The sequence below is a fragment of the Phyllostomus discolor genome, chromosome 1, assembly GCF_004126475.2.
Source record: "Phyllostomus discolor isolate MPI-MPIP mPhyDis1 chromosome 1, mPhyDis1.pri.v3, whole genome shotgun sequence".
Lineage (NCBI taxonomy): Eukaryota > Metazoa > Chordata > Mammalia > Chiroptera > Phyllostomidae > Phyllostomus > Phyllostomus discolor.
Window position 1 is genome coordinate 108,594,660 of NC_040903.2, and position 26,964 is coordinate 108,621,623.

The 26,964-nt window shown below is 38.2% G+C and overlaps 1 protein-coding gene across 7 annotated transcripts in view; it reads left to right on the forward strand.

Annotated features, from left to right (window-relative positions):
* The window catches only part of NRP1 (neuropilin 1), a 163,101-nt gene that overhangs the window by 99,545 nt on the left and 36,592 nt on the right, over positions 1-26,964 (forward strand). For 6 of the 7 annotated variants that reach the window (XM_036027501.1, XM_036027499.1, XM_036027503.1 and 3 more), the window contains 4 exons: positions 8,244-8,399; positions 11,509-11,653; positions 17,556-17,887; positions 24,501-24,645. In XM_036027501.1, coding sequence (XP_035883394.1) covers positions 8,244-8,399; positions 11,509-11,653; positions 17,556-17,887; positions 24,501-24,645 — 778 coding nt within the window. Of the gene's footprint in view, positions 1-8,243; positions 8,400-11,508; positions 11,654-17,555; positions 17,888-24,500; positions 24,646-26,382; positions 26,406-26,964 lie in introns of those variants that run through there. The other variant, XM_036027508.1, reaches the window with a different exon arrangement.

A 26,964-nucleotide genomic window follows, 5' to 3' on the forward strand; every position in this document is an offset into this window, starting at 1 on the left:
TTCCATAGCAGTGCAGTGCAGTGTGCTGTCATGAGTCAGTTTAGTTAGCAGTAAGATTCCATTGTCCATCACTGATCAAGCACTTCCTGGCCTGGACATGAAGGCCTCCACAAATGCTGAAGTGTAGTAGTAGGGGTGGGTGTGTGGAGGATACTTTCTTTGCTCTCAAAATGAATTTTACCAAAAGATATTAGATAGAAGGAAAGTATTGATCACATTTTGAAATGTAGGCAGTTGGGTAGGGTTTTTTTTTTCCTGTTTCTTCTGCCTTTAGCTTATCAACCCCGGTCCCTTCCCCAGCAGAGTATTATCTTATCCTATGAGGTTCATTTTGAATGATTCAAATGACCTCTTTTCCACAAAGCCTTTTCTTCTTCCACAAATAATTGTCCTTACTTCTAAATTCCAAAATGCCTGGTCTATTGGCATGGCAGCACTTTTTACTTTCAGTCTTATATTATCATTATTTCCTGATAGTCTTACTTGCTTCCAGAACCTGGCATACAATAAATGTGTTGAATTTAATGGATTAAACGTTTTTATCTGGACATTTATTGTCCTCCAGTTTAATTTCACACATCTACAATGTGTGAAAAACAACATTTGGGCTTTAAGACACATCTGTGTGATCATGCACCCTAACTCACTCTATTAGTTTACTGTTTGCCCCAAAATGTTTTTTTAAAACAACAACAATAATAAATCCTTTATTTACATAACACAGTTCGACTGAAATTATGTGCAGATAATACATTTTGCTATTGAGTCTTAAAATTATTTTAATCCAGATCATTTTTTATCCATTCTCCCATTACTGGACCCTCTTTGTTTTGGCAGAGACAGAAGTCAGGAGCCAGAGATGTGTACACACACCCTGCTTGTTTTCATGTGATATCTGGAATCATATCCCTTCAGTCATCTGGGACACTGTCACTGGACCAGCCAGCTTGCACATGCCTGCATATCACACACAAGCCCTAGCCTTGAGGTCCTCTAATAGGAGAACTTTTCTAGCTTTCATGGGTATTGCATATGAACAAGTAGCAGATGGAACCAAGAGTTGTGTCAGGACAGCCTGTGCCAGCCTGTGCTGTCCACTCAGGAGAAGCTCACTAAGTCTTTCCTGATAAAACCCATCTCACAAGAGCATATACTAAGACTCTCCTAGGAGACATGACAAGATTGATAATATTTGAGGCTGTTACAATGTTTTTAAAGCTGTAGTGTACTTATTTTTCTTTCTTAAGAAGTTCCAATTAATTTTAAGTTAAATTTTTAACCAAGTTTCTAGGGATTACTTGTTCTGTTCTGAGTACTTGCTCCCCTTCCAGATCAAAGGATTAGGCTCAGGTTTTAAATTTAATGCAACTTACAAATAAGAATTTAAAAAATGTTAATTAAAAGTATTAAGTCTTTTACTGCCCAGAAATAGCTCCTATATATTTTAGTTGGAAGAGGGGGCCATGTAAATGTCATCTTTTTGACAAAGCAATTAAAGGGTTTTGAGGTGTCCATCTGCATGTTAATATGGTATTGAAGCAAAAGACTTCATTTTAAAGAAGAAATGAGTTCACACTTTGGTGTATATATTAAAAATGTAAAACAATCTCTTGTAAAGCACAGACATTTAATCTTTTTTCCCCCTTAATTCTGCATGGTACTTTTAAATCACCTTAGATGCTGATTGCCAGTATCCCAGAGTCTGCAGGAATCCTAATACTATTTCATTTTCTCCTCCTTTGTCATCAGAATATAGTGTGTCTTGATGTCCAGATTTTACAAGTTTCTTATAAGAGAGGAATTGAAATGGAATATTTATCTAATTTTTCTAAACATAATTGTATCCGATCTAGAAAATATGGAAGGAAAAAATCCTTGAGTTTTGCACAGAATATGTGAAGACACTCTGCTAATATGTGTCTTAAATATGTTTCATAAATAGAGCTGAGCATTTTCAGGGGTGCCACAGCCCCTCGTACTGCTCGCAAGCCTAGTGCTGTGTCCATCACACAGAGGACATGGGAGACCAGAGGTGGCATCTCCATCCAGAGCAGCATTCTCCTTCACATTTGATCTGTGTGGTTTCCATATTGGAGCGATTTGAATAGCGTGGATTCTGGAAGTATCTCTAATTGAAATGCTTGTAGTATTAACTTGCTATATGGAGTCCCTTTTGTTTCTTTCTGCCAATGCTGCTTGCCAATTTTAACAACTACAGCAGATTTTACTATTCAAACAGAACCAGATGGAACTCCAGTTCAAAGAACATATCAGAATTAAATATTTCTTTTTTAATTAGTTGCTTCTAATTTATGCAAAAAGAGTTAACATGAGAGTGAGATAATGTGCCATGCATCCAGACACAGCTAAGCCCATGCACCCACTGTCTTCTTTTATTAGCCAGAAAGATGAAGGTCAGCTCTTGTTTGAAGACTTCATTTTTCTTGTCCCTCTCCTTGTCATTCTTCTGCTGTCAGCACTGTGGCAGTCAGGGAAGCAGGCCTTTCTTTCCACTGCATCTGTTCCAGCCTTATCTACTGTTATTCTAGCTGGTGGGCTCCTGTATTCTGACAGGAAAATTCATCTGTTCATTCACTCGGGACTGCTTTACTATCAGGATAGGGTTTGTTGCAATCAGGATTTTGTTTCCCCCCAGGAAAATGCTTCCCTGTAATTTAATTATGGAAAGAAAGATTAAGTCATGCAATTAAAACTAGAAAAGGAAATTGGTGAGATTCTTCTTGAATTGCACTTTTCTTGTACTTGAGTATTTTAATTATTTATCAACATTGTAAATGTCTCCTCACTATCTTTTGCTAAAAATGTTTCATTACTTCTATCTTGTTTTTCTGCAGCATAACTGAATCATTTGCAAAGTTTTGCTTTGTGATAGCCAGTGTACATTTTAAACTAATACTGAAAGTAATCATAAACGATTTCTTATTCTTTATAATTTTATAAAAATATTTAATTTCCAAAAAGAATAACTATGAGATTTAATAATTGATTATTAAAAAATTCTAAATTATCTTTTTATAATTTCTGCATTTACAATATGAATTGGGGAACAGCAAGAGTTGTAAAGACTCATGCATGGGCTACAAATTTTGTCTGGGGGAAGTCCTGGTGAGTTATGTGGCTCTGAGTGAGGTGCACACATCACTTTTTTTACTCAGTTGTTTGTCCATAAAACTTTCCTTGTATGATTGTTATGAGAATTGAAAGAAATAGTGTATGTAAATTTAGCCCTTAATAAAATGCCTGATACAGAGGTGTTGCTCTATGAATTTCCTATTAATAAGAATAGTTACCTTTGGCTATCAGTATTTTTTCTATGTAGTATAGTAATAGTGAAAAATACAAGAAAAGATAATATGTCACTGAATATAAAATGGTTATATTTTGATTGGTAACTATAAATAGTTTAAGACTAAGGCTAATACAAAATAATATTGACTATAAGCTGTAATTGAAAAATAAAATTGAAAAACAGAGTCCAAGATCTAAGTTAAACAACATAATGATCAGGTGCTGTGAATTCAGCCCACTGATGCCAGGACAGCATTGGTTAAAATGCTCATGCTGGTCAGAAAACATGTGTTATCTAAGGAAATGGGACAATTGCTCAAAAAATATTTTCTTTAGCTTGTAGAGTCTAGTGATGAATTTAACAGCTCTTCGAGTTATCAGAGACACTGAAAAAATCTGACACAGTCCCCCTACCAAGAAATATTTTTCCTGTTTTTAATCAGATCTCAGTTCTTTGTCCTTTATTTTTTCAGGCTTTTGCATTAACCTGCCTCGAGAATGTTAAAAGCTGGTAACCACTCCCTTGCCAGTCTAGCTCAATGGGCAGTATTTTACTGAGCAACACAGATATTAATTTTATAAATGAGGCTTTCTACAGTATGACATTACCAATAGGTGTTTATGTATTATGATAAGAAGCAACAATATTCATATCTTGGCTCAGAGGCTGCATGCTAGTGCCTAAACAACAGTTTGCAAAGGTTTGCTACATGATTTGCTACACAATGCTGAAGAGAAGGCTTTTTCCTCAAGTGGTTCCCAGTAAAACCTGTGCCTCTCCTGGCTTCTCTTTATCTGGGAAATGTATTTCCTGTCTTTACTGAGGCAATGTCATGGCCTTATAAGCACATGTGAATTCTACCTGTAGACAACTCACAACAATGAGTAAGTCAAGAGCATGGTTATAACCCCCACTGTGGGTGTCCTCACCCAAAGAAGCTGCTGGGACACTCTCTTCTGCTCCCTAGAATTAGGTGAGGACAGCTATTTTCTTCTATTAGTGCACTTCCCTCCCAAAATAAAATGTGGGCTTTTCTCTTCTGTATCTGACGTCTAGCGATATCTTCTTTTTGTGTGTGGAGATGTCTTCTTTTTAGTGAAAGTAAGATGCGGGTAGACATTCTACCAGCAGTATTGAAATTTTATATTGGACACAGGATGTCATATTAGGTCATTTCTTTTATTGGTGCTACATAATCTAACTCAAAGAGTGGCCACTAAAACTCAAGGGGAGTTTGATTAACTTCTGCAAAATAATTAACATACCATCAGATAAGTACCAGATGTTTGTCACACACAGGGAGTGAAACATTCAACAATTTTAATGAATGCATTTGATGTACAGGTCTGTGTACACTCACTCCCATCATCGCATTCCCTTACCATTACTCATTTTTTTAATTTTTTAAAGATTTTTACTTATTTATTTTTAGAGAGAGAGGAAGGGAAGGAGGGGAGAGAAACATCAGTGTGTGGTTGCCTGTCACGCACCCCCTACTGGGGACCTGGTCCGCAACCCAGGCATGTGCCTTTACTGGAAATTAAACCCACAACCCTTTGATTCCCAGGCCAGTGCTCAGTTCACTGAGCCACACCAGCCAGGGCCCTTACCATTACTCTTAATGGTGAACAGAAGTACAGAAAACTAAGATATGAAACCACATCCATCTCCTAATTAAAAATAAAGCAGCTGTGAAACAATGATATTCTTTCAAAATAAGAAAACACTGATTGGACCATAACTGATTGGATTTAAGGAAAGAAGCTTATTTAATTATGGGTTTTGTGTGTCTGAAATTTTATGGAAAGAAAGGAAGTATTGTTAGGACAATGAACCCTCAAACACAGAGGGAGGTGTTGTCTAGAACTGCTCTCCATTGTATCTTTGTCTTTCCAGCTGCCTGTCTTGAGTCATCAATCTTGTCTATTAGAATGTGAGATTGTTGAGAGCTCATCATAATTCAAAAACCTAAACCACCAAGAGGATGGTCTTGGCTTATCTTGAATGATTTTCATGACTAATTATTTTGGCTTTAAAATGACTAGAGCGCAATAATCTTTAGACAGCAATATATTTCTTGATGAATGTCTACAGAGGTGAGAGAAACGTGGTAGGTTGTTTAGTGTTTGCCAATTGATTCATTTATTTCCTTCTTGCCCTGCACCTCCTGCTCTTCCATCTCCCTGGAACATTTTTTCCCTCTGTGCTCACTTGCAAGCTCCTACTGTGTATCCATTGTATAATACACACTGAAGTCAGCTGAAATATCTCTAGTCCCCCAGCTCCAATCTCTGGAAAAGGGCTTATTCCTTCTTCTATGCTGCAGCAAATTGCCCTGTTCTGCAATCATGTGTTTGTGCTCCCCACACTCTTACTGCTTTTGCTATCCCCAACACTTAATACAGAGTTTAGCAGATGAGCAGGATTAAGTGTCCACTGAATGAGTGTCGGTTGAGTGGAGTAACGCTGTTCATGGGTAGCACCCTGATTAAATGGATTATGCTACAACCATACCATGGCAAACCATAAAGCCATCGAAAGTAGTAATGTAAGAAGATATTGTGGCTTGGAAATATATCCATAAAAGTAAGCAGCTTATCAAACCCAGAGGTAAAATGATCACATTTTCATAACAAAGTATACAGGTAATACTCACATACATTTAGCATAAGGAAACAAAATCTGGAAGGCTGTTATCTATCAGTGGTTATTTCCTAATGGTGGTCTTATGGAGATTTTATTTTATTCTCTAACCTTTTCTGCATCTTTTGAATTTTCAGTGGCCATCTATTACTTTTCTATATAGAAACACATATATTCCCTAAAAGAAACCATAAAAGTCTAGATGGCGGTAGAGCAGAAACACAACAGGATGGACTCAGTGGTGGAGACATGAGCTATGCACTTCATATTCTAGGGTGACAAGTGACTTACTGTGCTTACCAGACCAAAAAGAAAAAAAATGTCACTCGTAGTAAAAAAAAAAAAAGGAAATCGTTAAGTCAAGAGAACTTTACATATCCAGGCACACAGGCAGCGAAGGCTTCTCTGGTGATAGGAATAATATTTTAATGGGTCTGGGAGATACATGCAGCAGGTGAGACTAAAAAGAAATGAGGCTAATGTCATGATTAGCAGAGAGGGCTTCACCTGTGAAACAGGTCTGCACCCAGGCATGTAGTCCTGACTCTCCTGACACAAACACCTGCAGTGTGAGCCATGGTACCTCTGAGGCCCAAGGCTATGTGTCTCCTTCCAAACCTCAGGTACGGGAGGGTCTCTGTTAGGGCATTCCCCTTAGGTACCGAGGGAGAAACGACTTAAAAGAATATCCCCAGCATTGCCAGTGAGTTCCCACAGTGCTGGTGAGGCTGATTGTTAGAGTTCTGGGAACCTTCTAATTTTAACTGCAATGATCCCCAGCTCTAATCATTTTGTGAGGTTGTCATTCATCCATACTAAATCCAATGGCAGTAATGTTAGGAAGGAAAATTAAATGAAATGTCAAGTATTCCATTGTGGTAAATAAGAGAATCTGCAGAGTTTTATATAGCACAGCAGGAAACTTTATGCAATTACAAAGGAGGGTTGCTAATGCATTTCACTGTGATTGAAAAAAAAACACATTTCTTTTTATGAGTGATTCATGCACATACTTTGGAGGACTTCTTATCTGAGACTGCGTGCTTCCTGTGTTGGCTACCTAAATTTCAATCAATTGCTCCTTTTAATTCAGCTGTTTCTAGTGCTTAGAATTCTCTAGTTAACAACCAGTTAACTTCTTTCCTACTTGGTAAGTAAATTTTATTCTAAAAACAAAGTTTAAAAAGCAGGAATAGGACAGCCAGGGAATAAAGTTATAGAGTTATTTCAAATCAGTCTAAGCTAAATATGCACTCTTGGGAATTTAATCATTTTCAGGCTGAAGAGTCATTTGTAAGTTTGACAGGAAGAGTTTATTTAAATAGCTTTGCTCCATACTCCCTTGGATATCAAGATTTTAAGAGCCCTTCAACTTGAAAGCAGATATGGCACTGGGCATGACTCAGTGGACAGTAAATAACACACTAAGTGTTCTGAAAGCATTTGAAAACAGTTGCAGAGTACCCATTAACTTTCCAATTGAAACATTAGGAAATCAGAGTTTTTGCAACAACTAAAAATCACCTGATTATTTATCTTCAATGAGTTAGTTTTAAGGTTGCCAGGTAACATACAGAATACCCAGCTAAATTTGTATTTCAAGTAAGCAATGACCCAGTTATGGTAGGTCCCAAAAGTTGTATGGGACATACTTATACTAAAAATATTTGTTGTTTATCTGAAATTCAAATTTATGAAACAACAATCCTCATTTTGCACTCCTCCTCCCTTCTCCATTCCAGATTACAAATCTAGGGCCCATTTCCCAAACCACAGTACTCACATTGCTTTCAAAGTCAGTATTGTTTTAGTCTGCATTCTTTTTGGAAGGAGGTGGGGTATTGAAGAGTGATGGGAATAGGACCATGTTGGACTTGAGTTTTAGTCCCGGCCTCTCCAGTATCCAACATCTGAGTTTATCTTGTTTGTCTTGATTTTCTATTTGTAAAATGACATATATTGATGTGCTATTTGGATTGCTATGTGCATTGTTAATCTCTTAGAAAAATATAATGACATGACATTGAACCCAGTTTCAAGCAATCTTGATCACAGCAAGGAGAATCTTCTCCTCCTGGTAATTGCCAGCCTAGGGCAACTGTTGTCTTCTAATATCTGCCTTTTGTTAGAAGGAATGGGATGGGGACTTATGGGTGGTTAATGCCAGATGGAAATAATTGGAATCTACTGATCCCAGGTAGGTGGAAACTATACCATGGAGCATGGAAATATGCTCCTGGTAAGGGCAATGCAGGGATGGACAGTTGACCACATAAGTACTGTCTTGCAGGTGGACTTAGGATTTCTGCGCTTTGTCACTGCTGTTGGGACCCAGGGGGCCATTTCAAAGGAAACCAAGAAGAAATACTACGTCAGCACTTACAGAATAGACATCAGCTCCAATGGGGAAGACTGGATCACCATCAAAGAAGGAAATAGGCCTGTTGTAAGTTTGGCTACCACCCCTTCCACCAATTCAGACTTTGAAATGGGTGATCAATTGTATTAGTTTGTTTGGGAGCTCTCTGTCTGGCCTTTCTGGTTTATTTTTCAATCATTTTAACATGAAAAGTGCAATTAGAGGTTTAAATCTGACCAAGGTGTCTCATATTCCCAGATCCAGAAGCCAAAAGCCAATTCATTGTCAGTGTCAGACATTAGAATCACTTCACACCTCCCATAGGGACAAGGACCGTGCACAGGACACTGTCCTCTTAGAGTCTTAGGAGTTACTCCCCACCCACACACACACTCTCTGTGCTTCTCCATTCTCTTTCATGGATTCATTCTTTCTTCCTCTCTGTAACACACTAGTTTTAGAAAAGTCTTTTTGCATCTACCCTCTGTGGCTCACAAACTAATTTACTAGTGTGTTTTGCTGCTTCTGTGGAATACATAGAACTAAGCTAATCAGTCCACCATGTTCACTTAGATCATATCCACACCACCTCCTCATTGCTTTAACCAAGGAGGCACACAACCATGCCCTGCTTCTAGGAGCTCTGCCCTAAAACACTGAGGTGTTTTTTCTCAGCCTGGCTGTGTTATTGAAGTTATACTTGCTCTGTTTAATAATCAAAAGATTTCTGAGAACTCACATTCACTGTTTCCCCAAAATTAAAAGATTACCCCAGAGGCTGAGCAATGTAGAGAGTTGATAAGGATGTTAGTGAAGATCCATGTGAGTTGAAGTCCTGGGTTTGAGAAGCGGTCAGGTTCATGTCCTTATCTCTCTCAAGTGTTCACAGCCTGACTTCTGCTGGCTCAGGAGCTGAGAAAAGCTTCCCGGGTGTGAAGTGAGAGAACTATTACTTTCCTTTGATTTACTGCAAAGCCCTCTCTCTTGTTAGGAGGCAAGACTAAAGCAGATATAGGTGTGCAGCTGCTCTTTGGAAGGAAAGCTCTGTGGACATGCAAGTTCAAGGCCACCATCTAGCCTGTGAGGACAGAGAACCAGTCTTCTATCTGGGGAAGAAAAACTGTCCTAGTCAACATTTGTGGTGGTTAAGCAAGTCAATTTGACCCTGAGTTTCATGGCTTATTTTTGTTTTGGAGTAGTTTTTTGAAGACATGTTTTAATTTCAAACAAATGAACCAAAACAAACAAACAAAAAACCTCACTAATGCCAAGGACACACCACAACAAGAGAATCCAGAGAGAATGGGGAGAACTGACCCCAGACCTTGAGGCCATTTCTTTAAGGAAATGAATGCTGCTTCTCCAAGACCTTCTCTGCAGCCATTGTCTCTGTCTGTTGTTCACTTGGCCTGAAAGGGGTATCAGAAACACACTTTGGTTCTCTGAAGGCAGAGCAAGGGGTTGTCCACTGTCAGGAGAACCCTGGCACACACAGAGCTTTCAGATTGGGAGGCAGAAGGAATAATGAAAGATCCAGCAAAGATAAAAACCTGGCATCTCTTCTGAGCACTTCCATTGAATTCAGTGAAACCCAAACATCCACATGTAGTCTAGTAATTGTTGGCCACCTGCCTTTCTATGTACTGTGGGGCCTTTCAGCCACTGCCTGCTCCCCTCTTTCCTGCTTTCCTCAGCCACAACAGCTTGGGACCAGCCACACCCCCCAGCAGTCCTCTCTATGTGAATGGAAGGCATGTCCTTACCTGACTTTCAGCAAACATAAAATCCCCTGGTGTGAGTCAAAGGTTGGAGCATGCTGTGCCCTAACAGACTGCTGGGCTCTCGGGCTCTCCTTTGGGTATGCTTGTTAACCCTTTAAGCACTACAGTTTGGGACTCTACCCTTCCTGGCAGTGACCCATTATTCTTTGTCATACAAAAGTGCTCCCACACAAATTGCTTCCCAGAGAGGGATGTTGAGGTATGAAAGAAATCTGAAGTTCATCACAGCCTAGATAAATTATGATATTAAGTCATCTCTGAATGAGGGATCAGGCTCACAGCCAACTTGGTAAAGCATGTGACCCATTCGATTGTGTTGGCCATTTAAGCTAAATGAAGTAAAAACAGCATCTTGACTTTTATAAGCCCTTTCTGCCAGGGGAAGAGCAAACCTTGAGAAACTGTGGTTCTCTTCTGCAAACTTACCTGGGAAGATGGAAAGGAATCTCCATACCTCTGATGAACCCAGTAATTTCTCTAGTTACACAGTCCAGGAGGAGGAGGCTGGCCTGGCACACCACGTTACTGAGACATGTTACTTTTATACTGATCATCCTCCATCCAGGCAAAAGTAAAGTCCAGGAAAATGGAGGCTTTCAGTTTCATCTCAGGCAGGTCTACCAGCAGGATATTCACAATGGCAAACCATCTCCACTGCTCGAGAAAGTGGCTGTGGCCCAGGCCCAGGCCCTGGCAAATCCTTGTGGGAGACGATTCATGATGAGCACTCACTACCTGCAATGACGTGCCTCATCTTTCTTAGAATAAAATGACTCCTTTGAAAACTAGAAGCAGAAGCCCTGGAAAAGATGATTTCTAAGTACATATCATTTATAACTCAGCTTTGATTTGGACCACTAAAATGTAATTTTGCCAATAACCCAGAAAGATTACCGGATTAATTAATGTCAGGGAGAAGATCTTCCATCAAGAAATGGAGTTGGAAGGGAGAAAGCCACTTACTTGACCTTGTGCTAAAGCTTGGAACACACCCTAGAATTTTTTTAAAAGCCAGACCCTACACTGAATTCAAAAAGCAGAACTTGTGGGGGTTCCTGGGAAAGTAAAATAATAAGAGTTCCCATCAAATGTCTATAGCATTTTGTTAGTCTTTATGATAAATTTAGTTATCACCCACTTTTTAAGATAATAGTGTGTATTCTTTAACAAATATTATCCTTGTAACAGTGCTTTTGGAGGCTCTAGCCAATGTGAAAATATTCTATATTAGACATGATTCTTTCTGATTGCCATCATTTGGAAAAATAACATGGTGACTTATTAACACCACCTCAACCTGGATAGACAATGCTGAAATTATAAATAATTTTATAAGCATTTACAAAAACATATTTGTAGATTTGTTTTCAATCCAACAAGTCTATTATTAAAGGGCTCTTCCTTTTTCCATATAGGTCTTTCAGGGAAACACCAACCCCACGGATGTTGTGTTTGGAGTTTTCCCGAAACCTCTGCTAACTCGATTTGTCCGAATCAAACCTCTGACTTGGGAAAATGGCATATCTCTGAGGTTTGAAGTATATGGCTGCAAGATAACAGGTAAGCTCCTGCTTGGAGATACCTAGTTTTGATTTATATCAACTTCTGAATATGGGGAGAGTCATTTTGTATATATGTGGTCATTGTCATTTGATAGTTAAGATCATATGCTTTGGATTAGGCACATCTGAGTTTAAATTCCACTTGTATTTACTAGCTTGTTTCTTTGGGCAATTTGTCACCTTACAAAGCCTTAGTTTTCTCACCTGGAACACAGTCATCATCGTTACTTCACAGCCATCATCACAGGGCTGTGATGATAATGGATTAGCTCGTGGGTATAAAGCACCTAGCACAGGCAGGCATGTGGTAAGGATTTGTGAACTGGTGCCTTTTTGCTACACCGTAAGCTCCACGAAGGCAAGTGTCATGCCCTTTATCCCTGTCTCCAGGGTACGAAGCACACTGACAGGTACTTAGTAGATTTATAATAAATAACCATTGTAAGGAATGTTCTCTACATGCTTCATCTTTTAAATTTCAAATTCTAGAGGTGGCCTCATGAACTATAGTTAAGAAGTTTAACTTGTGAGAATTTCTAATCACTAACTATCCTGACAACTTTCTCTTGGCTGCTGTCTCAATATCTAGCTATGTTTTGTTGGATGAATGAATATACTAATATTAGAAATCAGTTTGTCAATGTTTCCAGTTTTTTAGTTTGTTTCTTCTGACATTAATAAGACTTTAAAGTCTCTTTTAAATTTGCTATAAGTATGTGGGTTATACCCATTTGAGAGATGAAGAAGATGCAGTACTGAGAGACTAAGGAGCTAAAAAAAAGTTCAGCCAGGTCAGAACAGAGCTGGAGGGGAAAGAATGGTCCTCTTATACTCATATTTCTGTGGCAATCAGTACTGCTGTTACTACTCATGCACTTTGGATTCTGAAGGAAATAGCAGCCATGTTAGAATTCCCTTTCATTCAAATAAATACATTGTAATCTTTTCATTTTAAAAAGAGCAGTACAATGTAACCATTAGAGTAAATTTAAAGGTTCAAAACAGAATCAGTCACTGATTCACCAAAAAGTAATTAAAAGTGAACAATTTTTAAAAGTGTGTGAACTATCTTTTAATGTTCTATTAGTATACATATTTATGGTATTTAATTTCTTATTTCATGAAAGCCAATTCTATTGTTTTTATTTTTATCTGCTTTATTATAATTATTTTTAGATAAGGAAAATACCAACTTTTGAAGGAAAAAAATCACCTGGACAATTTTCCATGAAATTATAAGAAATTTGGGAAAGAGTGAACTAAGAAAAAAAACTATACTGTAAACAAGTAGAATCCATTTTAGAAAGTAAAAACCGACATCTGATTTTTTACCAAAATTTTATTTATTTCTATCCTCAAGACAGCCATGTTTATTGTTTTAGGACCTAAGACTTAGAAGTTCAAGGTCCTAGAGGCAGGAATTAGGTGAAAGGGGTTTTGAAGGAGGAAAAGACACTGAAAAATAAGATACAACCTTGACTTTATTTTTGCTCAGAAGTTTCATTAGAGAAAGTTCTAGTCATTTTCAGAGCATTACATATGTAAGAGGACCCATAACTTTATAGAAACAAGGCCATTTGAAGTCAAGGTGGAAATTTCTGGCCTATTATTCTAACCTAATCTGATGTCTCTGTACCAAAAATATAAATAAATAAAAGGTAAACTTTATGAAGACTTCAAATGTGTTAGTTTGAACTCTGAATCTCCAGGCTCTCCTTTAGTTAAATAAAATACTTATTTAAACCCAAATGCTCTATTTTTATTTTCACAAGGATTTTCCTGAAAGTTAATTCTAAGAGTATGAGTCTTCACATATAAAGAAGGCAAGTAATGTATTATATCTTTAAAAATTATTAAATGACCTAGTCAAAGGAGTTGCCATTAGACTATCAGCTGATTTCTCAAAAGAGACCTGACAGGCAAGAAGGGGCTGGAAAGAAGTATTCAAAGTCATGAAAGGCAAGGACCTACATCCAAGATTGCTCTATCCAGCAATGCTTTCATTTAGAAAGCAAGGGCAGATAAAGTGCTTCCCAGATAAGGTCAAGTTGAAGGAGTTCATCATCACCCAGCCCTTATTATATGAAACATTAAAGGGACTTATCTAAGACAAAGAAGAAGATCAAAACTATGAACAGTAAAATGACATCAAACTCACAACTATGAACAACTGAACCTAAAAAAAAACAAAAAAGAAAAATGAACCAAGCAAACAGGTAGAATAGGAACAGAATCACAAAAATGGAGATCACATGGAGGGTTATCAGCAGAGAGTGGGAAGGGAGGAATAGGGGAAAAAAGGTACAGGGAATAAGAAGCATACATGGTAGGTAGAAAATAAACAGGGGTTGGTTAAGGATCTTATGAGAAATGTAGAAGCCAAAGAACTTATGTGTATGACCCATGGATATGAACTAAGGTGCGGGGGGAGGGGGGGATGAGTGGGAAGGAGTGTGCAGGGCGGAGGGGAATAAAGGGAGAAAAAAGTGGGACAACTGTAATAGCATAATCAACTGAATATAGTTTAAAAAATGCCCTAGTTATTTAAACATAGGTGTCTGTAGCAGCACACTCTAATGTCTTTGCATGCACTGTATTTCACAACTGTTGAACGTGGCCTCTGTTTCCAAATCAGAACTGCATTTAGGCTTATGGGCTACTCTGCTATTCATGAACCCTACTTCATTTCATATATTTTCTCTCTAATAAGAGAGCTACAATCTCCAAATAATTGATTGAAGCAGGTTTTTGGAGAGATTAGCATGTTATAATGATGGTCACATGGACAGAAGGCACACAGCCCTCCAGGCTTGGCTCTGTACTATCCACTTAGTGAATGCGTGACCATGGGCAAGATATTTAGTCCCTCTTATCTTCATTTTCTGGTCAGTAAGATTAACATTAATTCAGCTATAATAAGGATTCAGTGAAAGAATATATATAACACACCTGGTTTAGAGTAAGTTCTTACTAAATGGTACCTAGTACATTAAACAGTACATGGTACTCAGTAAACTGAACCTACAATAAGCCCCAGCAACAGAAACTCTAGTGAAACAATATCAGTGTTTTCTTCTTGGTACCAGAAGCAGAAAATTTTCCTTTAGGGGCCATGGTCCCCTCCTAATGGAAACTAATGAAAGGAGAACACATGCCCCTCCTGGACTGGTTTTCAGTTGTGCCCTATATGCCTGGAAGTGCTCCATGTGCTAACTTTTTTTTTCATGTGCCAACTTTTAAATTAATGAATGAATGAATTGCAGTTTTATCCATGCTATCAGATACAAGTAATGTATCTCAAAATTTGACCCTCTTTTCTTGAGGAGGCAGGTCTAACTCAATCTAGATTTTTAAGAAACTTTTGAATTAAAAGTAGTGACCACATGAATACATCACCTTGATTTCCAAGGTCTCCAGAGCCCCAAGTTTTAGCCTAATTGTTGTATTCAGAAAATTTGTAATTCTGGAAAGTCCAGAGCATGTAATGATGTGTCACCATGTAAAGATATAAACAAGATTGTAGCAAACCATTCTACTTTATAGGGGATTGACAAAGCAGGCTCTATCATGTTGGCAAAGACAGAAATTGGTAAAAATATCTTAGAGTGTTACTGCTTAATGTATGAGGGCATACTACAAATTCTGTTAACTTGTATTTGTTAACCAGATGTGTATTAACACTATTCTGCACACATGAGTGTGTTTCTATGTTAATCAAAAGTTCTCAGTGATGATATCAGGCACCACAGCATCCAAAGACACTTTCAGAGTCATCGAAGAAAGATTAAATTATGCTCATTCAGGTTCTTCCATCAAATGCAGCTATTACCTTCTCATTCTTTCAGATTTGGTTGACTGAGTATTTGACTTATCAGTATATCTCCGTTTTCCCATTAAAGTATAGAGATTTTATTGTAAAATAATATAAGTGAAAACAATCCCCTTAGTCCACCATCATGGAACTTAACTCTCCTTTCCGTCTAGGATGAGTTTTAAGATTTGCAAACTGCGTTACCAGGTAAAATATAAAATGTCCAATTAAATTTTATACAGATAAGTGACAGATGATTTTTTCACATAAGTATGCTCCATGCAATATTTGGGACATATTTATACTAAAAAAATTATTCATTGTTTGTCTGAAATTCTAATTTAGGTTGACATCCTGTTTCTTTTTTTATTGTTTTTGTCTGAGTCCTTGTTTGCTAACTCTGGCAACACTATTTCCAAAGGATTTGATATGTAGACAGGCTGAAGTGTATCTGAGCCAGCCTGCTACTGTGAAGAGTAGAGTTCAATCCTAGCATCACACATATACCTTAAATTGCTAATATATTTTTTCTCCCAATCATTGCTGAAAGAATCTCATGGTTTTTAGTCAAAGGCAAATCAAGGTTCCCCTTTATCTCTCTTTTTGGATGAGGCAGACATACAGAAGGAATGGCTATGTGTGCCCTGTGGACACATTGGCTAGATGGGGGTTGGGTCTCACTAGGTTTATGGATTGTAAACTATGCCCTGGCCAGCTCTGCATTAGAGGAAGGGCATTGATCTGGTAAAGGCTCTGCTCTTCTTTCGATATTCAAGTTAATTGTGTTTTTCTTCAGATGGTAACATCTGGTGCTCATTACCAGCTAAACGTTTTTCTTTATAAAAGCTGGTTTTGAATCAGGCAGGTGTGACCACACTGACCAAAAATGTGATTTCTATTTTTAACAATTTAATTTCATAATCCCCTAGTAAAATAGTTTTTGTAAATCTTTCCTTAATCCCCATTGAATTTATTGTTAGTTTTCAGACCTCAGCCAAGGAAAGGTGCTTAGGAAATGGGCAGCTGCTTTTTAATGTGTCAATGAGTTTATTCACTCAACAAAGACTTGTTGAGCAAATACATTAATAAAGCAGGACACAAGGAGTCATAGAACATTTTTAAATATGACTTGGTTCATGGCCTCAGAGAACTTAAAATTGGGGAGGCAAATTGCGGTCATCCAAGGAACTGAATGTGGCTATCAATATATGAGAAGACCTTTGGAAAAGAAAGCCACCCACAGGTGGGAGATGAGGCTAAATGCCATGGCATTTGAAAATGGATGAAGATTTTGAGTAGTTCAGACAGTAGGAAGGGTCAGATGAAGGGAACAGAAGGAAAGAAAGCCTCCCCACTCTCTCAACCCCAGTGAAGAAGTCCTTCATTTCAATTGCTTCTAGAATCTTTAAGAGGCAAATGAGGAAAGGCCTTTCAAGGACATTCTGTGGAAGGCTTGCTTGGTAGAAAGTAAGTACACAATACCTATGTGAGCAGGCACGGAATGTGTGAATAAAGAAATGACATGATCTGGACTGTATAGCAGTTCATGTGGAAAGTATCTCAGTAATTAATTCTTAAGGTTTGGCTGATTACATGGACATAGTTTAATTGTATGAGATATACGTCTCCTAAGGTGGTTACATATTTTAGGCTAAATTTTGATTATAGTATACAGAATTGAGTTGTTTCCAAGAAAAATGGGGTTTTATTCTTGTGCATGTCCTTGTTTGTGATGTGGAATTTTGAAAGGAAAATAACTGAAGCGTTGAACATTTTTGTTTTTGAGCCAGTAATCAATGAATCAATGATTGATACTCATACTCAGAAGCTACTTGGGCTGCTGTAGAAGATATAAAAAGATCTATGATCTTGTTAACTGTCTTGGACAAACTCAAAAAGTAGGGAAATGTATGTTCTTATTGAAGATTTTTTTATCCTAATATGATGTAAGGAGAGTCTAATGTCAAAAGATTCAGATATTTAAACATTTATAGGCATGAGTACAGAAAATGTTTTGATTCATGTTTTTTCTAAGCAAGGAGGCTTCTAGAAAAGTCATTTTGCATTATCTATTTCATTCTACCTCTAGATTATCCTTGCTCTGGAATGTTGGGCATGGTATCTGGACTTATTTCTGACTCCCAGATTACAGCATCAAACCAAGGGGACAGGAACTGGATGCCTGAAAATATTCGCCTCGTGACCAGTCGTTCTGGCTGGATACTGCCACCTGCTCCTCATCCGTATATAAATGAGTGGCTCCAAGTGGACCTGGGAGAGGAGAAGATTGTGAGGGGCATCATTATTCAGGGGGGAAAGCACCGGGAAAACAAGGTGTCCATGAGGAAGTTCAAGATCGGGTACAGCAACAATGGCTCGGACTGGAAAATGATTATGGATGACAGCAAGCGCAAAGCTAAGGTAAGATCCAGGGTCAGGGAGCGAAGGGATTGCCAGGAGGAAGTCCTCCCTCATGTCCTGGACTTAGCTGAAAGACCTCCAGTGTTTTCCTGAGGAAGTGAGGCTTCTTATTTCCTTTTAGCCCTGAGATCAGTGATCCCCAGTTCTAGGGCAGACAGGATTGGGGTACAGAAAGTAAGATCTGAGATAAACATGGAAAAGAACTATGTTGCTGGTCAGCTTTCTTTCCCTTAGGATTGGCAAATAGCTGGACACAGACAGGAGACAGAGCAGCCATGAGGGTAAGAAGTGGGGCTGACAGCAGCTACCGGGCAGGAACTCAGAATCTTTCAGCAGATTATAATTTATGAGTATCAGTCAGCCCCTTTCCCTCCCTTTCTGTCACCCTCCCTCCTTTAAGTGTATTTTTTTAAAATTTTCAATTATGGCAAACTACATATAACATAAAATTTACCATCTTACCCTTTTTAGGTGTACAATTCAGTAATGTTTATTATCTTCCCCAGTCCCTGAAAACCACCATTCTACTTTCAGTCTCTTTGAATTTGACTCCTCTAGACACTTCATGTAGGTGGAATCATACAATACAAGGCAGGGTAAAAGTAGGTTTACAGTTGTGAGTATGCAAAACTGACTTTATTCTTATATTATTGTTTATTAATAATTTCCATATGAACATTTTCCATATGAACAACTAACTGTAAACCTACGTCTGCCTAATCCTTTATTCATCCTTTTGTGACTGGCTTGCTTCATTTATCATAATACCTTCAAAGTTTATCCATGTTGTCAGAATTTCCTTTTTTTTAAGGCTAATATTTCATTGTCTGTAGAGACCATGTTTTGTTTATCTGTTCATTCACTGATGGACACAATTGCTTCTACCTTTGACTATTGTATTTTTTTATGCACTGGAACGTTTTAAAATGCAGTTGGTTCTTCATCCAGTGAAAGGAGAAGGGAATTCCAATATGAAAATGTTCCAGAACTCACCAGAACACATGGAATGATACTTCTTAACTAAATAGATGTTCTTTAGTGATTATGCTTTCCTTAGAGTGATTGTTGAATTTATTTGCCTTTCCTGAGCACACAGTGTGAACTAGGAAGGCAGTATGTTGGGTGGCTCAGAAACTGGTTTGAGATTAAAATAAGTAAAAAAGCATAGTCAGTTTATATGTTGTGTGGGAATTGTAGTAAGATAATGATTCTTCTCACACCCAAAACAATTGGATTTTTTTAGTTCCATTCTTCCCATCTCACCTTGCCCAGGACCTACTCCTTTTGTGAAAAGAAGATTCTAGTGACAGGAGGGAATAATGTCCTCACTTCCATTCTAAGTGGGTGTGGGAAGGTGGCTTAATATAGTGGCTCAAGAAAATGCATTGCAGGTAGAAAAATAAAAGCTGGGCGGTGCAGTCAGCTCCCAGTCTGTCCAGACACAGGGCTCTGCAGAAACTGCCCCATCCCCCACCAGCTGCAAGTCAGCCACTGAAAAGGATGATGTGTAAGTGTAAGAATTTCTCTCCCATTTCACCTCTCATTAACTTACGGTTTCTAAAACATTTTCAGAGATTTTACTATCTGTGTGCAGCTACTCTCTCTTGTGTACATTTCATTTTCCCTTTTATGTCTTCCCCTCTTGTTTTGGTGAAAGAATAAGTGAAATAAACAGAAAACTGGAGTTCTCCCTAAGAGCCAATCTCTAAAGGAGAAGTGAGCCTGTGACTTTATCACAGTGTGTCACTGCAAATCAACAACTTCCTGGAGCTACTGTCTCATGGCAGTGTGCGCCATGACATGTTCTTCAGTACTAGGTTCTAATGCAGAAAGAAAACAAATCACCATATGCTCTGGATAGGACACACCATATGCTTCCCTTTGTAACTTAATCATGTGTCTGTAAATCACTCTGTTGTAGTACATTGCTTATAGAGTTTCACAAGAAGCCAACACAGTTTTCAATGTTAATAAAAAATATCCATTCAAGATTGGGTGAATGTGTTCAATTTTATTTCTAAAATAGGATTCTATCAATCACTATCATCTTCCTATAGTATTTTAAACCATGAAAGCTTCTAAATTGTTTATCTAGAGCCTAATCAGTTATCCCTAAGTGCCCTTTTCCAGAAATAAAATCTTAATAGTGAAAAAAAACCTGGTAAAATCTTCAATTTAAAAGCAGCACATATTTCTAAATTATATAAAGATATCCCAAACATACTATATTTCCCTGGCCCATGCGGCTTTCAGTTGAAGTGTCATCCCATAGCCAAAGGGTTGCATGTTCAAGTCCCAGTGAGGGCACATACCTAGTTTGAGGGTTTGATCCCAATTCCGGGAATATGGGAGACAACCAATTAATGTTTCTCTATCATATCAATGTTTCTCTCTCTCCCGTCTTCTCTCCCTCCCTCTCTAAAAACAGTGAAAAAATGTCCTCAGGTGAGGATTTCAAAAAATACTCTGTTTAAACTTACAAATGAAGGTTACCTCCTCAGGATGCCAAATCCACCGTATGTAACAGTAAAATGAGTACAACTTTATGAAATGAAACAGCACTTTGATAGATTTAAAATCCTCTGTGCTCTCTCCTTGCTTCCTGCCCTCAAATAGTGCACAGTGAACAAAATATATCAAAGTCTTTGAATTAACTAGACTTTTCAGGAACAGATAGAGGATTTAAATATCCAAAGCCCTCTTTTTCTAAAAAATGATTAGTAAAAGGACACAAAGATTTTTCATAAATGATCTCATGCTAGAAAAATTAGCCCAGTTCCATGCAGCTCTTCATTGCTAACATTCTTCCCAGCTCATCACTAGCAGATTTACAGTGTGCTGATTCTTTACTTAAATTAAAATTAGGAGATGAGTCTGGGATTCCATAGATATAAGTGCTTTTCTCCTATGATTATTGAAACTATGTTAACAGAGACAGAACTTGCATGTGTAGTAATGCTATTTACAGTATAATTAGTATCTTACTAATTACACTTAATTGGGCCTAACAGTGTATGTCAGATTCTCAATTACTGGCAGCAACTGCAATTCTCTCAAGAGTGCAGAACCTCATCCAACAGGTAATTTACTCTTGAAAATAACAGAAGGAAACCTTAATAGAGAGGAGTGGTTCTTTGTTAGCCATGTGTTTTGAGGTTCCTAAAGGTTTTTCTGGGTTGGAAAAGACCAGTTAATTTCCTTTTAGAAGTCAGAAAACCCTGGTTATGTCACCACCTATCCAATTTGTCTGTCTCCTCTTACACGTGTCCCCTGTTTTGCCATGACATTTCCACCACTGAATTTTAGCTTTTTTGGCTATTTTATGACTCACCTATTGGGTGTGGTTCCCACTCCTGAGGCTAGCCATCCACTCAGCTTGATCTAACAGGTTCAATAGTTCAAAATGAAAAACATTTAAAGCAAAATTAATGAAACTAAATGTGTGGCGTTGGGCAAAGACCTCGGCTCCCTGGACCTCAGTGTTTTCATCTATTAGAATGATGAGATTAGACTAGATTATTTCTAAGGGCAGAGTCATCATATAGTGTGGCAGTGAAGGGCACCAGCTCAGACTGCCTAGGTGTGAATCCTGGCTCTGCCATAAGTACCTTATGGCTGTGGGCAGGTTGCTTGACCTTTCTGTGGCTTATCTGTAAAAGAAGTGTAATAATAAAATCTACCTTGTGGATTTATCTTGAGGATTAAATGAATTAATATATTTTAAGCACTTAGAACAATGCCTTTCACCAATAAACATCATAGGATATTTGATATATAAAAGGCCACTCCCAATGATAAGGCGATCTGATTTTTCTAAACTCTTTTCCCTTCTCCCATTCTGGACTGGATTAACAATGGTGTTGGAAAAAAAGGATATAGGGAGGCTTATCCATTTTTTGAAGAAGAAAACAGGTCTAGTCATTGCTCCATTTGCTTACGATTCCCCTCAAGGATTTTGACCTTCCTGTCAATGTGAAAAAGGAAAATAAAATAATCCAACAGCAGCACTGGCAATGGGTAGCCTAGCTCCTGAAAGATGTCATAGTGAGTTAGTTAGGAACGTACTTGACAAAGAGGTGCAATCAACCAGGCACCAGAACATCGTTTAACAGACAGGACTCTTGTTACATTCCTGAGATAAGAAGGTCTTTTATCTACAAATGGTGGAGCTGCTTAAGTAAATAGCAATTTTGAGGTATTAGAATAACACAAGTTCTTGAGTAAACAGCATTTGTACTACATTAAATTTGCTATCTCTTACTTCAGCAATTAGATTCACCCTTCTTCTAGAGGACCTGCTCATTTAAGAGAATTGTAACAGGAGTAGTTACTGAAAACGTGTTGTCTGTTATAAGCTCTGAAAAATGGCAAGTTCTCTTCCTGAGTCCTCCACCTCAAGGAAGTGGTAAAAGTGTCACTTCTCCCAGGCACATCATCATATCATTTAAAAATATGTCTCATTACTCTGGTTTCTGATAAATGATATCTGTTGCTTCTTAGAAGAGTTTTAATTGTTTTTTTCCATTTTTCATTTATGAAAAAAATATCAAGCATATATGAAGTATTAGGATGAGCCCCAGTTCTCTACCCTATTGAGAGTCCTGAGGAGAGACTCTTCTGCTGAAAGGGAGGTTTTAGTAATAACTGGTATTTTTCTTTTTAAAAAATTTTTAAAATATATTTTATTGATTATGCTATTACAGTTGTCCCATCCCCCCCTTACTCCCCTCCACTCTGCACATACCCTCCCACCTTCATTCGCCCCCTTTAGTTCATGTCCATGCATCGTACATATAAGTTCTTTGGCTTCTACTTTTCCTATACTATTCTTAACCTTCCCCTTTCTATTTTCTACCTACCATTTATGCTACTTATTCTCTCTACCTTTTCCCCCCTCTCTACCCCACCTACTCCCCAACTGATAACTCTCCATGGGATCTCCATTTCTGTGATTCTGTTCCTGTTCTACTTGTTTGCTGTTTTTGTTTTTGTTTTAGGTTCAGTTGTTAATAGCTGTGAGTCTGTTGTCATTTTACTGTTCATATTTTTTATCTTCTTTGTCTTAGGTAAGTTCCTTTAACATTTCATATCATAAAGCCTGGGTGATGATGAACTCCTTTAACTAGACCTTATCTTGGAAGCACTTTATCTGCCCTTCTATTATAAATTATAGCTTTGCTGCATAGAGTAATCTTACATGTAGGTCCTTGCCTTTCATGACTCTAAATACCTCTTTCCAGCCCATTGTGGCCTGCAAGTTTTCTTTTGAGAAATCAGCTGATAGTCTAATGGCAACTCCTTTGTAGGTAACTCTCTCCTTTTCTCTTGCTGCTTTTAAGATTCTCTCCTTATCTTTAATCTTGACCCATGTAATTATGATGTGCCTTGGTGTGTTGCTCCTTGGGTCCAACTTTTTTGAGACTCTCTGAGCTTCCTGGACTTCCTGAAAGTCTATTTTCTTGGCCAGATTGGGGAAGTTTTTTACTATTTGTTCAAATAAGTTTTTAACTTCTTGCTCTTTCTCTTCTCCTCCTGTCACCCTATGATTCAGGTGTTGGAATGTTTAAAGTTGTCCCAGAGGTTCCTAAGCCTCTCCTCATTTTTTTGAATTCTTGTTTCTTCATTCTGTTCTAGTTGGATGTTTATTTCTTCCTTCTGATCCAAACCATTGATTTGAGTCCTGGTTCCCTTCCCATCACTGTTGGTTCCCTGTAGATTTTCCTTTATTTCATATAATGCAACCTTCATTGCTGCCTGGGTCTTTTTATGCAGTTGAAGTACACAGTGAGTTCCTGGAGCATCCTGATAACCAGTGTTTTGAACTGTACATATGATAGGTTGGCTATCTCTTCATCATTTAGTTGTAATTTTTCTGGAGCTTTGATCTGTTCTTTCATTTGGGCCATTTTTTTTAATCTCTGCACACCTGTTACATAGTAAGGGGCAGAGCCTTAGGTGTTCACGAGGGCTAGGCAACCCACATCACTGCCTTGTGATGCTATATGTGGGGGAGGGGTCTGAGAGGGAAGAGTGCCACTTGCTTCTCTCTCTGCTGGCTTTCAGTCACTTACCTGGCTATCAAATTGGTCCTTTCTGGTTCTTATTCCCAGGTGGGTGGGTTTGTGTACATTGGCCCCTGTGGGTCTCTCCGACGAACTCTCCTATGAGGCTTGGAGTTTCTCCCACTGCCACCTCAAGCCCACCAGGTGTTTTCAGTCAGAGGCTTTGAGGCTTTACTTCCCCGCACTGGAACCCTGGGTTGTGCTATCTATCTCACTCCCCAGTTGTTCCCCCCGATTTATCTACACATGAATGTGGGACTGCCCTTCCTGCCAGCCACTGCCTCATCCAGTACTCCAGCTGCCACCTTGCCACAAGTCCTCTCCACCTGGCTGCCCATCTCTGCCCCTCCTACTAATCTGAATGAATGTTTCTTCTTTAACTCTTTGGTTGTCAGACTGCCATACAGTTCAATTTTCTGTCAGTTCTGTTGTTTTTTGCTTTTAAATTTGCTGTTGTCCTTCTTTTGGTTGTGTGAGGAGGTACGGTGTGTCTACTTACACCTCCATCTTGGACAGAAGTCTCCTAATAACATGTTTTTCATACATTACAGTCTTTTGAAGGCAACAGTAATTATGATACACCTGAGCTACGGACTTTTCAACCTCTTTCCACACGATTCATCAGGATCTACCCTGAGAGAGCCACTCATGCTGGACTGGGGCTAAGAATGGAGCTGCTGGGCTGTGATGTGGAAGGTAATTACAATTTCCAAAGTCCCTTCTAGTTTCCTAGTTTTTTAAATTTCCTTTTTCATGCATTTATGCCCCTCATGGTCTTTTCCCCTGGGTTGTCCTCTCTGTGCCTGCGCATCCATGAGGCTCAACATTCTAGTACATTCTAGAATATTCTAACATGCAAAGAGTGCCTTCAGAATCCTACTTATGTCTTGGTTGCTTGCATAACTCTTCCCAGATTCTGTGGGGTTGTCTCCTTTGACTTCTTAAAAAAATTATTGAACTAAAATCTACATAACATAAAATTCACCATTTTAAAGCAAACAATTCAATGGAATTTAGTACATCCACAATTATTTATGCCACTACTATCTCCATCTAGTTCCAAAACATTTTCATTTCTCTAAAGTAAAACCCTTTATATATTAAACAGCTTTGCCCTAATTCCCTCACCCAATCACAGTCAACCACTGGTATACCTTTGAGATTTTTGGTGTTGTTTAGAAGTCTATGTTTGATCTAGGCTTCTGTAGGAGGTATTGACTAGCATCTCATACCAGCAGGAAGCAGCATTTGACAGACTGAGACATCTAGACATTATCTTTGATGAACTACTTAGGCTGCTGCAGAGACACAAACCTTAACATGCATTAAGTATGTGAAAATACAATGAGGTCTGTTTAAGGATATTACTGCATAAACTTAGGTTATCATCTGAAGGTCATATCAAGGATAAATTCACTTCCTACACTGACCTCATAACAGTTCTCGCCTCTGCATTTTTATCACATAATAAATGAAATTAATGTTTGAAAACATAGTATGATAGCTGCTTATTGTACCATTTAATGACATATTTTGTGCTTTAGAATTCCCATTTGCCTTAAATTTAAGCATCAGTGAGTGCTCTTATACCAAATTTTTTATCCCTATAAAGGTCTTTCTCCAGGTTTGTTCAAAGAATGGCTACTGTTGGTACCCAGATGCCAATCAATTCAACATGTGCTCACAGTTGTTTTGAAGAATATTTTTTAAATATCACCTTCTTGTGGTTTCAAAATTATGTGTGTTTTCAGCTACCCAAATGTAATTACATTTCTGAGCACATTAAATATCATAAAATTTTCTTATGCACTACAGAATCTTAACCTGTGAATCACCACACTAGTGAATAATTCATAGATGCTTTTCTATGTGTTCATTTTAAAACAGGACATTATCTCTAATTTTTTATTGTGTAGATGTTGCCATATCTATAGTCATGTCCCAGACCTCTGAATTATCCAATCACTAGCAACACAGCCCAAAATGACCATGTGCCAGAGCTCTGGCAAATATGCCAAGAAAAAGAAGGAATGGGAAGATTAAGCCAACTGCAGATTCATTCATTGAATTTACTGAGAAATGTGCTTATCTAGGAAAAGGAGTCTACTGCTATGAGACAAGTCTTTCATCTGGACTCTGGGAAACAACAATGATTTAGGAGGTGGAATGGATGGGTGGCTGAAAAGATGGAGCCTGGTGGCAGTTTGCCAGTGTCATCTCTGTAGTGAGGTAGAGATTGTTGGTGAAGGGATTTCCTGCAGATGTTTCCAAACTCTCACAAAATTAAGGAAGTTGCCCTGAGACTTGTGAGAAACCAACATCTGAGAAAATGGCAAAGCTTTTTAACACAACTGTTGAAAGGGAGTGCTTTTTTTCTTCCTTAAATCCATTAACTGCCCTTATTAAATATCTACTTTGTGCCTTGATCTACTGGAGATACATAGAGGGATACAGAAAGAGGATATTGTGCATCCCAGCCTTCCCTGAATGTCTACCCTATTTTGGGCTAGCACTTATGTTTGAGAAAAGATAGAGAACCACAAATGATTAAATATTTTCAAGTATTCAAATAAGAGCATAAAAATTATTTGCTTTCTAGTTTTTTCTATTTAATCTTGGTACTATTCTGGGCCACTTCCAATGTAGAATACCTCCTTTGTAAAAACCGTAAGGAATGCAAAAAAAACCAGAAAGCTGAAGAGACAGTTTAAAATACTTAAGTGACACATTATCAAGAGCAAGGACAGCCTAGCAAAGATAAGCATCTGGATTGCCAGAAAGGATCCTATTAATTTAGAGGGAACAAGTAAAGCTTGGGGGCTTCTAGCCTAGATGGAGTTGGTAGATGCTGTGCTCACCTCTTCCCATGACCACATCAAAATTACAACTAAATTATAGAACAGCTTACCTGGGGAAGCACTTGAAGACTAACTGAACAGAAGTCCTATAACTAAGGATATAAAGAAGAAGCCACTTCAAGACTGGTAGGATGGGTGGGGATGCAGAACAGGCTAG